General features: G+C 31.1%; 1 protein-coding gene across 1 annotated transcript in view; it reads left to right on the top strand.

Annotated features, from left to right (window-relative positions):
- The window catches only part of LOC134726423 (uncharacterized), a 159,751-nt gene that overhangs the window by 130,934 nt on the left and 15,313 nt on the right, over nucleotides 1-13,504 (top strand). The window contains exons 147-162 of the mRNA XM_063590826.1: nucleotides 213-395; nucleotides 782-910; nucleotides 1,275-1,463; nucleotides 2,196-2,330; nucleotides 3,122-3,304; nucleotides 4,284-4,409; nucleotides 5,638-5,823; nucleotides 6,224-6,352; nucleotides 7,057-7,242; nucleotides 7,750-7,884; nucleotides 8,498-8,686; nucleotides 9,207-9,347; nucleotides 9,809-9,994; nucleotides 10,883-11,017; nucleotides 12,531-12,713; nucleotides 13,286-13,429. Of these exons, the coding sequence (XP_063446896.1) occupies nucleotides 213-395; nucleotides 782-910; nucleotides 1,275-1,463; nucleotides 2,196-2,330; nucleotides 3,122-3,304; nucleotides 4,284-4,409; nucleotides 5,638-5,823; nucleotides 6,224-6,352; nucleotides 7,057-7,242; nucleotides 7,750-7,884; nucleotides 8,498-8,686; nucleotides 9,207-9,347; nucleotides 9,809-9,994; nucleotides 10,883-11,017; nucleotides 12,531-12,713; nucleotides 13,286-13,429 (2,559 nt within the window). The remainder of the gene's footprint in view (nucleotides 1-212; nucleotides 396-781; nucleotides 911-1,274; nucleotides 1,464-2,195; nucleotides 2,331-3,121; nucleotides 3,305-4,283; nucleotides 4,410-5,637; nucleotides 5,824-6,223; nucleotides 6,353-7,056; nucleotides 7,243-7,749; nucleotides 7,885-8,497; nucleotides 8,687-9,206; nucleotides 9,348-9,808; nucleotides 9,995-10,882; nucleotides 11,018-12,530; nucleotides 12,714-13,285; nucleotides 13,430-13,504) is intronic.

Below are 13,504 nucleotides of genomic sequence, written 5' to 3'. Positions count from 1 at the left end.
AATAAAGGATAAAAAACATAATTCACATAGTTTTTTCACTGAATTTTGTAAACACCCCTCCACTAAGTTGCATGTATATTATAAGGGCTGAGCAAAGACTCTCATGTCCCTATGGCTTTTCTAAATTGTGTTAGAAGTTTAAATTGGTTATCATAAAAGAATAAATTTAAATATCTGAAATATCTAAGTTTTATGTTTTGAAATATTTTTAGCTGAAAGTTGTTGCCTATGACAACCAAAAACCACTTTTGAGGACTACAGCAAATGTTGTCATCAGTGTGGCTAGGAATCTTAATGGACCACAGTTCCAGCCAAAACAAGAGACCATCACTCTACCACCCGACACTAACCCAGACTTCTGGTCCATGACCCACAATGTATCAGATCCTGACAGTGTATGTATATTATATTCACGTTTTAGTTATAGGATATTGAAACATTTGCACAACTATGGTCAAAAACGTTTAAAGATGTGGAATTTTTTAAGTTTTTAAAATTTTAAAATTTTAAAAAAATTTTTTCTTTCTGTGTTGTGTAAAAAATATAACTTCAATAAAATTGAAACAAGTCTGCCTTTACTTTTTCTTATTTGAACATAAAAAGATGAAAACACCTGAAGTTTTAAATTTGTGACATGAAAAATAAAATCATTTTACATTTTACTACTTTTTTTGTGAAGGATATATGCTATTAGTAAACTTAGTAAAAAAGGAGTCATAAGATTATAACAGGTACATAAACATTATGTAAGCTTTAATAAAATGTCTTTTTCTATTTTTAGACTGATCTTGAATGTTCTATTTTTGGAGATGCCAAAGCACAGCAATACTTTAAAGTTGATCCTAAAACCTGTGTACTAAGTCTGAAGACAAGCCTACATGGTGATCCAGATCTGACCACAAAATATGATGTAGGTTTTATGTGACATTAATGTAATTGTTGTATGTCAAGTCTTATTTATTGGTAATGGCGACTAAGACATTTTTTTGTGTTAACTGGTCTCATGACATCACAAATTTAAATTCCTACACATGGAAAATAGTTCTGAAAGTGTTGATGACTAATTTGTTGTGAATTCAAATTTCGTCCATTTTACATATTTTGTTTGTTAATTCGTTGATCTAGCTTGCAAATGTAAATTGAATTTTCTATTATTTTGCCATGTACAATAACATTAGGTAAAAACTGTAGCCTCAAACTTTTAAAATAAGATATACTAATACAAAATGGTTTTAATCTTCTATGCTATTTATATAATAACTTAACAATTACAGGTAACGATACAAGTGACAGATAATGGAAAACCAAATCCACGAACGGACAACAAACTGGTTATCATCAATGTACCTAGAGACAGAAATACACCAATAATTGCCAATCTACCAGCTACTGTTAATATCAGTGAAGGTGTCCAGGTTGACCAAGCCATTTTTACTGTTAATGGGAGAGACGCTGACAAAGCAGTTAGTATGATTTTGTATTTAAATAACAAGCTTCTGTAGATTAATAAATACTTGTTGGATATCAATTTTCACAGATTCCAAAGGACATCAGGTACTGGTTAACCACAAAATTAAAAGTTCAACGAATTAAAGTTTTTCTATTGGGATGTTTATATAAAAAAAAGATGTGGTATGATTGCCAATGAGACAACTGTCCACAAGAGACAAAAAAGACACAGAAATTAACAACTGTAGATCACCGTACGGCCTTCAACAATGAGCAAAGCCCACAACGCATAGTCAACTACAAAAGGCCCAGAAATGACAATGTAAAACAATTCAAACAAGAAAACTATTGGCCTCATTTATGTACATTAAATGAATGAAAAACAAATATGTAAAACATAAACAAACGACAACCACTGAATTACAGGTTCCTGACTTGGGACAGGCACATACAGACTTTGAAAAAAAAGCAAAATCAAATGTCCATGAAAATGCAAGATTTTCTCAAATAACAAAAATAAATTAATTCACAGTATGTAGTTTGTACAAAAGTATTACCTACAGACATAGGAAAACAATCAGTATAAATGGGGGGGGGGGGGGGGGGGGGGAAATCAGAAACAACTATTATCAAATGATTGAAATTCCCTTTTTTTTAAGTTCATTGCTTGAAACATAAAGCTATTTAATTTGTAGAAATCAATTAACAAAGATGATTAAACATCAAATTGTGATATATTTTTCTAGGCTAACTACCCATTGCAGTATAGAATAATAGGTGATCCAGTAGCTCAGACATTCTTCAAGATTAATTCAGCTAATGGCCAGATACAGATCAGGAACCGACCTCTGTCTGATGGCCTCCAGAGAATGCAGTATAAGGTACGAGTTGGTTCAAAATTGTAGTTATAGATTTTATAAATAGTACTGTTTCAGTTTTACACTTTAATTTTGCAGTTATTTCATTTGAATTTTTTTAACTTAATGTTACCAGTTAATGAGATACAAAAAATTGAAATTTTTATTGAATTTTGTTATATATACAAATCACTAAAATTGACAAAATACAAAAATGTGATCAGCATTCTTCAATACTATATTGAAGATGATTCTCTGATTTGTCAGATTTTTATGCCCCACCTACGATAGTAAAGGGGCATTATGTTTTCTGGTCTGTGCGTCCGTTCGTCTGTCCCGCTTCAGGTTAAAGTTTTTGGTCGAGATAGTTTTTGATGAAGTTGAAGTCCAATCAACCTGAAACTTAGTAGATATGTTCCTTATCATATGATCTTTCTAATTTTATTGCCAAATTAGAGTTCTGACCCAAATTTTAGGTCCACTGAACATAGAAAATTATAGTGGGAGTGGGGCATCTGTGTACTGGGGACACATTCTTGTTTAAAGCTGTGTAAGAAGGGGTAATCACAAAATATTTTATGCTTATATAACATGAGTACTATCTAATAGGAAATTATTGCCAAGTATGTGACTGGGTGAGTATGTCAATATTAAGAACTCACACTCTGAATTAGATATCTATATCTGTATGCAGATTTTCCTAAAATAGCAATGATTAATATCACAGTTTTGTTTATTCTTCCAAAATAGCAGTTCTAAATTTCTCAATTATTTCTGAATTTATAGTATTTAAGAAATAAATAACTATGTTACAGGTTGAAGTTGAAGTTATAGATCCTGATTGGCCTACCAATCCAGTAACTGGTACCCTGACTATCAATGTTGATCGTAATCCATCGGGACCAGTCTTCAGCACATCGTTGTACACCAGAGTCTTACGTGCAAATCATCAAGTTGGTGACTCAATCATACAACTACAAGCACCTGATACAGATGGGGTAGGTCCTTCACGTCAAATAGATGTATTTTACTCATACCTGCCAACTTTTCAAATACCCATGGGGGTTTTGCTTGCAAGATGGCTGTCATAGTCCTACAAAACCTTCAAGGGGGCCTTCAAATACATTTTAAATTTTAATATTGTTTTTTGGCTTCTTCCTGCTTTCATAAGCCGAGAGTCATTGTAAAATTAACTGTTTTGTTTGAAATTGTGGACAAAATTGATCTTTCAAAATTTCAATTTAGGAACCTCCATGGGGGAAATCCCCCGCAAATAGTGACAGTTGGCATGTATGTTTACTCATCTATGCAAATTTGGCCGTCATAACACAAGTTTCCGTCAAATTGTACATCACAATTTAAAATATTTGATCGTTATTACAAAATGATTGTTTTTTGATGTCAAAGGGTTATTCAGAGACAAAATCTAAGGTCATTCGGAGACAAAACTCAGTCAAATATAAAGAAATGAAAATACGTTTATATGATATTAAAGTTGAAATTTCTATTTATAGAACAATGTGTAAATCTATAAATAATGTGATTTTCATGACAATTAAACCCCAAAACTTTGAATTTGTCAGATTTTCATGACAATTAAACCCCAAAACTTTGAATTTGTCAGAATAGTCTCAAAGCACTACTAAGTTTAAAACATGCTGTTTGCACAGACAAGTTTTCAAGGTAGACAACTCTTTAGATTTATTTATATTTAATGTTGCTCATTTGAATCAGATTCTGATTGTTTTTGGGGTTTTTTCACTTCAATTTTAATTTTTACACAAAATTGAAAAATTAATTTGTTACAAGTTTTTTCCCCTGTTTCATTGATGATGACAGTCTTTATTTTTAAATAAATGTACAAATTGAACAAGATACAAACCTGTTTTTAGTTTTAGTTTAAGTTTGACATTCAAATATTCAAAAGGCATTACGAGTGAACATTCTAATCACAGATTTTTTACTAAATCTTTATAGGATAAAGTGACATTCACAAGCATGGGAAATGCAAATGACAAATCATATTTCCTGGTGCACCAATCAAATGGTGGAATATACCTGGTGAAATCATTAGAAATAGCAGGAACACCAACACAATTCGAGGTAAATATATTTTGAATATAAATTAGTAATAAGTATGGACTAAGCTAGTACACATTTTTGTTTAGGGGCCAGCTGAAGCATGCCTCCAGGTGTGGAATTTTATCACTGTGTTGAAGACCCATTGGTGGTCTTCAGTTGTTTTCTGCTCTTTGGTCAGGTTATTGTCTCTTTGACACATTCCCCATCTCCATTCTCAATTTTATACTATTAAGTTTCTATATATTTTAAAGCATGTTAGTACGAAAAATCAACTACAATTGGGTAGAAATTTGGTTCAACTTGACAAAGAATTCTATTATATGAATTTAAATCAATTTGTTAACATATTTCACGAATTAAGATCAACTTGATGCTGAGTTCACACATAATTCAAATTAATTAACGATTCGCATTAATTAATTCAATTAGTTTAATTCGCATTCGAAATGTTTTACGTCCTAACGTCAATTCTTATTCGAATAACAATGCATGTCAAATTCACTATACTGTCTAAACGACATTATTTTAATTCGTATTATCAAAAACGTATTTCTAATTCGAATTTGGTAATTTGAATTAGCCAATACGAATCAATTTGAATTAGCCAATACTAATCAATTCGAATTAAAAAAGAAGAGTGTGTGAATGCAATTAGCGAATTCGATTCACATTCCAATTCAATTCGAATTAAATGTCCGTGTGAACGAGGCATGAGAGTAATATTTCACACCATGTGTAGTTGCACTCTTCTACATTTATGTTAATCATTTGGGGTTTCTTAATAGCAAAACATGGACTTAAAGTCTTTACTACAAGTGTAAAGGTTTGTCAAAACAAATCTCCTGCAGATTGTATTGTATAGATTTGAATTTAGAATTACTCCTAATACTTGCTGATAAATTAATTTGTACAGTAACTTTGATAGGCATGGAATATATTTAAATTTGATTTGACTTTTATGTTTGTTTTGTTTTATAATTCAAAGATAAAAAAAAAATACATTGATAAAGTGATATAGAATTGTTAGATTGTTGGAATAGCTTCCTTAGAGTTTTCCTATCGAATGTTGGTGGTTTTCACCGGGGACACTCTTCCACCAAATAAAAACTGACTGCCACGAAGTAGCCCAAAAGCGATGCTTAAAAGTGTGTTAAAACACAAAAAATCAAAAAATCAAACTTCAGAGTACTTTACTCTTTGGTAACTATGGTAATCCCTTTAAAATATTTTCAACAATTTACAATTTCAGTTTAAAGTACAAGCCTCTGACAACAGACTGCCAGTAAAGACAGTGGAGGCTACAGTTCGTATTACCATTACACACCTACAAGGACCACCTACATTCTCTTTATCTGACTACCAGAAACAGATATTTATAAGTCATGCCGTCAATGCGACCGTGGAAACAGTACAAGCAACTGACAGTGATATACAGGTATTTTTTTGGAACAATATTTAATTCAAAAATTAAGAATTTTGATGACAAGAAGGTTTGATCCGTTGATTTGATTTAGATATGTTGTACTGTAATATTCTGAGCAAAAGTCATATTTTTTTTATTTTTTTTTTTAATTATTGGGATACATCTTAGTTTTAACATACAATGATTGATATAATTTAAAAATAGATTCTGTGATATGATTGAATTAAAATTTGATCCATCATGACTGGACGACTTGAGTAACTGACAGTCTATGATAGAAATCAGTATTTTTTAAGTAATGATTTATATTGCTAAATAAAAACTAAAAAATAGACAAAAATTATAGACAATGATGAGATGAAATATTTGCTTGCATTATTTCACATTTAACTTGAAATTTCTTTAATTTTAGGGTCAGATACGTTATGGTCTGATAGGCTTCCAACCTGGTACAGACTATTTCCGTTTGAATTCAATTAGCGGACAGATATCATTAAAGAAAAGTCTATATGATAATCCAGATACAAACCCAATATATGTTGTAAGTAGATATACAAGATACAAAATATAAATATTTATGTGTATATGTCTTTATAAAAGGCAGAAGAACTTAAATTTTCTGGAAACTCTTCTAATTTCTGTAGAGAAATGCATAAATCTCATATTCTTTAACACTAAATAAAATTGAGAAATGACACTGTTTAGCTTTCCTGTTTTATGGTCACTGTGATGGCTCTACTGAAATATGAATAAGTGGAAATAGTAAGCAAATGGCATAGAGGTAGCCTCCAATAAAAACAGTAGAACCAAAAAAAGACTGATTTGGCATTGATGTTTTACTTGAACCAACCTTGATTCAGCCATACATATTACATTTCTGCCTAAAAAAGAAAATGAGAAAATACTAAGGAGGGGCATTCCAAAATCATAATTGCAGTAAAAGCAGACAAGAACTTGACAAACAGTACATAATGAAAGGAAAAATAACAATAACAAAACATACCATAGAAAACTAAAGACTGAGTAACAAGACCCAATCAAAATCAGGGTTAACACCAGTGCCCCTAAAGGTAGGCTGTAATAATTTGATTATAATTAAGTCTTGATCTTCTCAACTTCCTCCACAATTGATAACTGGTCACCACAAAATAGCCCAAAAGTGGTGCTTAAAAGTGGTGTTTAAACGCAGAAAATCAAATCAAATCTCAATCACACATTTTCCAATGTTTTTTAACTTTATTACAGCTGCTAGTTGAAGCCTATGACACATTAGAGCCTGATAACAAAGCCTATGCTACAGTTCAGATCACAGTAATAAGGAACCAGAATGGACCAGTATTTATACCTACGTCTTACAGTGCCACTAGAAATGATTACGATGGTATTGGAACATCTGTAATAACTGTCCGGGCTACTGATGGGGATTTAACAGTAAGTTTTGAATTTTATATATTTTAGCTTAGGGAGCTACCTTTTGATTTTAATGGGAGGGAGGCTATGATGAAATTTGAGATGAAAAAAGGCAGGACAAGACACTTTCCAAAAAAAGGCAGGATGACAATTCATGTAAAAAAACTTTTTGTTTTATTTTGATTGCTAAAAATGTGTTTGACATAAAAAAATAAATAAAAAAACTAACAAAAAACAGGTCTTTGGCTTGACCCAGCTGTTGATCAAACCCAAGACCTCCAACACTCTTAAGTGAGCAGTAGACCTAGTCCAAATAATTATGAGGTCTTGGAAATTTGTTTTAATTTTTTTTCTGGCACGCTGTTCAAAGAGCCTTGCAAGACATCATAATTATTTAGACCACAGTACACCATGGAAGTAATTCTTTATTCTGAGAGGTGTAAATAACAGGATATTTGCCTTGAGTATACTTATATAAATATGCATCGTAACTTTATATATTTTATTGATATTTGTTGTTAATTTCAGTCTCCCGAGAAAGACAAAGTGTTTTCCATTGAACCAACGATTGCTTACTTCACCATTGATCCATACTCCGGCCTCATTACAATCAACAAGAGGATGTCTGAGGATACTTCCATACCTCAACCAACATCTTATTCTGTAAGTTTATATCTGATTTGTTTAAGGACAAAACTGACTCAATATCGTGTATCATGTTTGCCTAAGGTTCTTTTTTTTTCTTTTTAAATTGAGACGATTTGAGTAATTTTTGGAATAATTGGAGAGTTCCTTTTATAACTTGGTTATTATCCATTTGTTTGAACTTTTGATTTTGCCATTTGATTATAGACTTTCTGTTTTGAATTTTCCTTGGTTTTGGAAATTTTGTTGTTTAACTTTTTGGTAACATTAAAATTTTCTAGTATAAGAACTTTAAACATATAAGTTTCAGCTAAGGATTAATTTGTTTAAGGATAAAAATGAAAAAAAATTGTATGTCAACCATTTTTTTCTTCCTTTTTTGCAGTTTTTTCTTTAGATTGAAAATTTCTTTTGTGTAACTTGATGACTTGGAAATTTTTAAATATTTTTTTTTTAAATAAGTACTTTTAAAATGCATTACCTTACCAGTTCATGACATGAATATGATTCTGTAAAATAATTATACATTATTATTTTCCAATTTGATAAAAAAAAAAAAATTGATCAGAAAAGCATCTGATTTATTTCCTAATAAAGTACTTATTCTAAATACGATTTTATCTATTTTTAGTTCAATGTAATCGCCAAAGACACGACTGCCAGTCCTAAGAGTGCTACAGCAGTAGTGACAGTGACCGTCAATAGAAACACGGCCCCATCTTTTGTGGAGCCATCTGGAGGTTATGCTGTTTCTACATCAGAGTCTGTTCCACTGTTTGACAACATCATTAGAGTACAGGCTGTTGATAATGATAGGCCTGTAAGTATAAATGTTTACTGAAGCATTGTGGGTAAAGATTTTTAAAATCTTGGTATCAAATGGTAGAATTCTAATTATGGATATTATACATTTTTTAGGAAATTAAAAAAAAAATAAGTGTATGCATGATTTATAAAAGGGAAACCCATAGAAGTAAGGATTTTGAAAAATAGATAGAGGTATTAACAGGTACATGTAATACTGTAAATTCAGAAAGTATTGTGTGCATTTATTATTGCGATTTTGTCAATTTCAACTTAAATGAGATTTTAATTTTTAAGATTTTGGGAAAAGTCATGCTTTATTCATTTAAAATATTACAAAATGCGAGTTTAAATTATTGCGTTTACAAATCTGTCGCATTATTCGCATTAGTTAAAACCTCGCAATAATTTCTGAATTTACAGTAACTTGAACAAAATTTCTTGTTCTGGAAAAAATAGAGACACCAAATGTTTTTTTTCAATTTATTGAGTCATTTAAATAATTGCAAACTGTACAGCTGATTCTTTCACTTCAGGACCCAATAAATGGAGCAATCGAGTATTACTTTGTTGGACCAGAAGCTCAGAGCAGAATATTCCAGATCAATTCTGTCAATGGGTCTATATCAGCCCGTATTCCACTAACAGAAGTTCCAGATGGACAAGAAGTTCAAACGGTAAGCAATTTAATCTTTTCTTATATCTAAATATGTTCTTTTATGTTATAGGAAACAATTTTTTTTTCAATTCATGGAGTTTTCACACATATTCAACAGCTAATCAACACTTCACTGTGAGCCTCATGCCTGATATCAATAATTTCTTTAACTTAAAATTTCTGCTTTATATACCCCACCTAGGTGGATAATGTTTTTTGGTCTTTGTTTCTATTTGTTCGTCTGTCCCTCTTCGGGTTTAAGTTATTGCTCTAGGTAATTTTGATGAAGTTGAATTCCAATCAACTTGAAACTTAGTACACCTGTTTTCTATGCTATGATCTTTTTACTTTTAATGCCAAATTAGAGTTTTTACCCAGATTTCAAGGTCTGCTGAACATTAAAAATTATAGTGTGAGTGGGGCGTCAGTGCAACTATGGACACATTCTTGTTCTTATATATTTAATTTTTCACATTGTAGTTCACTGTTGGAGTAAGGGACAAAGGAATACCAGCTAAAACTGATACCACTACTGTCAGAATTACCATCCAGAGAATTGGAGATATTAGCTTTGACAAGTCAGAATATGACCTCACCATTAGAGAAAGTGATTTTAATATCGGTGATACAGTATTTGCCATTACTGCTAATGATCCACTGGCTGGTGTAAGTATACTATTATAATACTGTGGATTCATTATTATTCATTGGATACCAATTTTCGTGGGTACAGGTGAACCACGAATTCAAATGTTCAGGGAATATCCTATTTTCAATAGGCTTTATATACAGAGATCTACAAAACCACGAAATCAAATATCCACGAATAAGCAAGTTTTCAGCAATCCACGAAAATTGATACCCACGAAAATAAAGGAATCCACAGTATACTATATTAGTTTTTTTATTTATATGTATACACAATCTATTGTTCTGAGATTGAAATCAAATTTTTTAAATATTATTTTACTGTCAATTTTCATTGCTAAATCTTCTTACTGATGGATAAAAAATTGTACAAACTGTTTATTTATTTTTTTGCTTGTTTTACCCATATTGTAAGTAAACTTTAATTGAAGTGACAATTGAAAAGGATAAAATCAACTACTGTGGAAAAGTGAGTATTCATTATTATTCATGAGATACTAAATTGGTGTAGTTTAAGCGAAAAAATTGTAAATCACAAATTTTCATTAAAGTACAAATTTTTTACAGACTTGTCTACAGTAATTGACCAAATCTTTAAAAAAAAAAAAAAATGGTTTCTAAGAAAATACACTTTTTCCTCAATCCAAACAAATTACTGTGGATTCATTAATATTCATTGCATACTAATTTTCAGGGATTTTGTGGGTCCAGGAGAACCAGGAAATGAAATGTTCAATGAATTCCTTTTTTTTCTTTAGGAATGTATGCAGACTTTGTCAAAACAAAGAAATTAAATATCCACAAATATACAAGTTTTCCTCAAACCACAAAAATAAATGAATCCACAGTAGATAAAAAAAATCATATGTTTACGGCATGTTTAAAGTTTATCTATTTTTATTACAGAGTGTTGTGATATATGACATGAGAGGAGATGGTTTGGCAAAGACATTCTTCAATGTTACAAAGATAGGAAACGCTGCAACTATTACCCTCAACAAACTACTGATAGAGGATGACAATAGATCACCATCTTATGTTGTAAGTATTTAATATTCATGTGAGTTTATAGGCAAGGATACATACGTTGCCCATCCTGTCTGCATCCCCCCTTTACAAAATATGTAATTGTCAGAAGCTCCTCTTTTGACATCAAATCCTGCTTTTTCAATAACATCTAAATCCCATGTATGTTTATGTAAAGGCAATATCTTTGGATCAAGGCTTCCAAAAAATATTTGAGCCAGCCGGACATTTTATTTCTGATCCAATTTTTATCCCTCAAGACTTAGTCACATAAGACAATTATGGTATAAATCAGATGGCCATTCCAATGATTGACATTACATTAAAAAAAAAATGATTTTAAACTTTACTTTGATATGAATTTGATGTTCGAATGTAAACTGTTCAATTGGCAGTGCATCATTCAAAATGTGCACATTAGCGTGCTCATATCTGCCTTAAGACTCTTTATTTCTGCAAAATGACATTGTCAAAAACTTGACTTTCGTTTTGAAAATCACATTTTTCTAACCGGATGTTGACTAGACAATGGTAAAACCTGGACCATAAACGGATATGTAAATTCCCTGTACGTTTTACAAAGCATGACTGAGTGAAGAAGCTCCTTCCGCACTATTTCTTCAATAAAATGCTTGAAATGAACATTAGATACAGGTATCAATGATAATTTTAGCATTTTTGAAGAAATTTAGGATGCATAATTAAATTTTTCGCCTGTGCACATGCTCACACTTGTTCTAGTTCATACAACGTAGTTCTGACGATTTTTCATTTAAAACCTTTTTAATTTTTCATCAAATCATGTTGATAAACTTATTTCTTAAAATTTTAATCTTTTGGACTTAATCAATTAAAAACAAACCGCTGAAATGTAAGAAAAGAATTGTGAAAAGACCGATCAATTTATACGATGTCCGGTACTGGAAATATTTCACCTGTCACCTAAACAGGTAGCTTTCAGCTGTTCAACTACTAATTAGCCTTGATTAAAATTAGAAAGTATTGAAGTAGGGGTTGTTTTGATAGTAATTAATCATCATGTCACTTTTATGACCAGAAATGTGTTGATGTTAAAAGGCAAAAGGTTGGGTAAAAAAGATTGTGAATTATGTGAAAATAACCGGAAAAAAATTGAAAACTAAAAAGTATATGACCGTTTCATGCTTTGCCCAGCTGGACTTTTATCGGACATTACACAAATGTCCGGAATATATGACCGTTTTGGAAGCCCTGCTTTGGATAGCTTGCTTTTTAGCTGAACCATGAAATCATTATTAGTTTATGTAAACTACCCTTCTTTCAGAGTAGTCTAGTCCTACAGGTATATAGATTGGTTATCTGTCAGTCTAGTTTTCTCTTGAACACCCGAAGCATTTTGCTCTAATGAAGTTCAAAGTTGTGTTTGTTTACACTGTAAATTTGGTTAATAACATGTTAATAGCTTGTAAATTTTGTTGTTAATTTCATATTTTAAGAGGGTGCAAAAAGATAAGGGATAAAAACTAAAATAATTTTCACTATCATTTAGGTCAGAATTGTTGGCTATCGTCAGAAGGATCCAGCCCAATATGCTGAAGCCATTGTCAGGATAACAGTTATCAGAAACCCTAATGATCCACGATTTACTCATGGGGCAGCTGTCTTTACAATTAATGAAGATGCAGATCCACTTACCTTGGTAGGAAAGGTCAATGCCACGGATGATGATGAGGTACGTATTAAGAAATTTGCCATTTTTTGAAAGATATTATGATTTAAACATGTGACATTGAAACATTTTTTTTTGTTGTAATCTTCAATTTTTTCTGATTTTTTGATTGATCACATGTCACAGATTATGTTTTTTTTTTATTTATATGGCAATAAAATTATTTGATTTTATTTGATTATTTGATATGATATTGATGTCTATTAATTTCTGAAATTTTTAATCATCTCAAAACTTTTTCAAGCCTTTTGTTTTTTGCTTGAATAACTATTATTTTGGCTTTACTATTTTGATCATAGTTGTGTTGATGCCATAAGTCTCCACAAAAATATCAGACTTGAGAAGCCGAGAACAAAAAAATGTGTTTGAAAAATTGTATAGACTGTCATTACATGTTTTTATGCTATTAAGATGGATACCTGTTTATGAAATGAAAAGTAGAGGTACTATATAATTATTCTCTAATCCTGACTACTTTTAAGTACAGAAAATTTAAAACAGAGTTTGTTTGACATGAAGCCCCTTTATATGTTATAAATTGTTAAGAGAATGTGCTGATTGTATATTTTTCATAGGGAGAAAATGGTAAACTCACATACAAGTTCAGTACACAAGATACAGTACCACCATATGGAGCAGACTACTTCTATATCAACCCATCTAATGGTGAAATACTGACCATCAACAATCTAAGGGGAGATAATCTTAAACAGTACAAGGTAAATATATTTGATTAATAAATTTATTGGCAGAATGGTTTGGGACTTGCTTTTTGAAATAGAATTAAATTATGC

This window comes from Mytilus trossulus, chromosome 7 (assembly GCF_036588685.1).
Source record: "Mytilus trossulus isolate FHL-02 chromosome 7, PNRI_Mtr1.1.1.hap1, whole genome shotgun sequence".
NCBI lineage: Eukaryota > Metazoa > Mollusca > Bivalvia > Mytilida > Mytilidae > Mytilus > Mytilus trossulus.
This window is presented reverse-complemented; position numbering and strand designations above follow the sequence as displayed.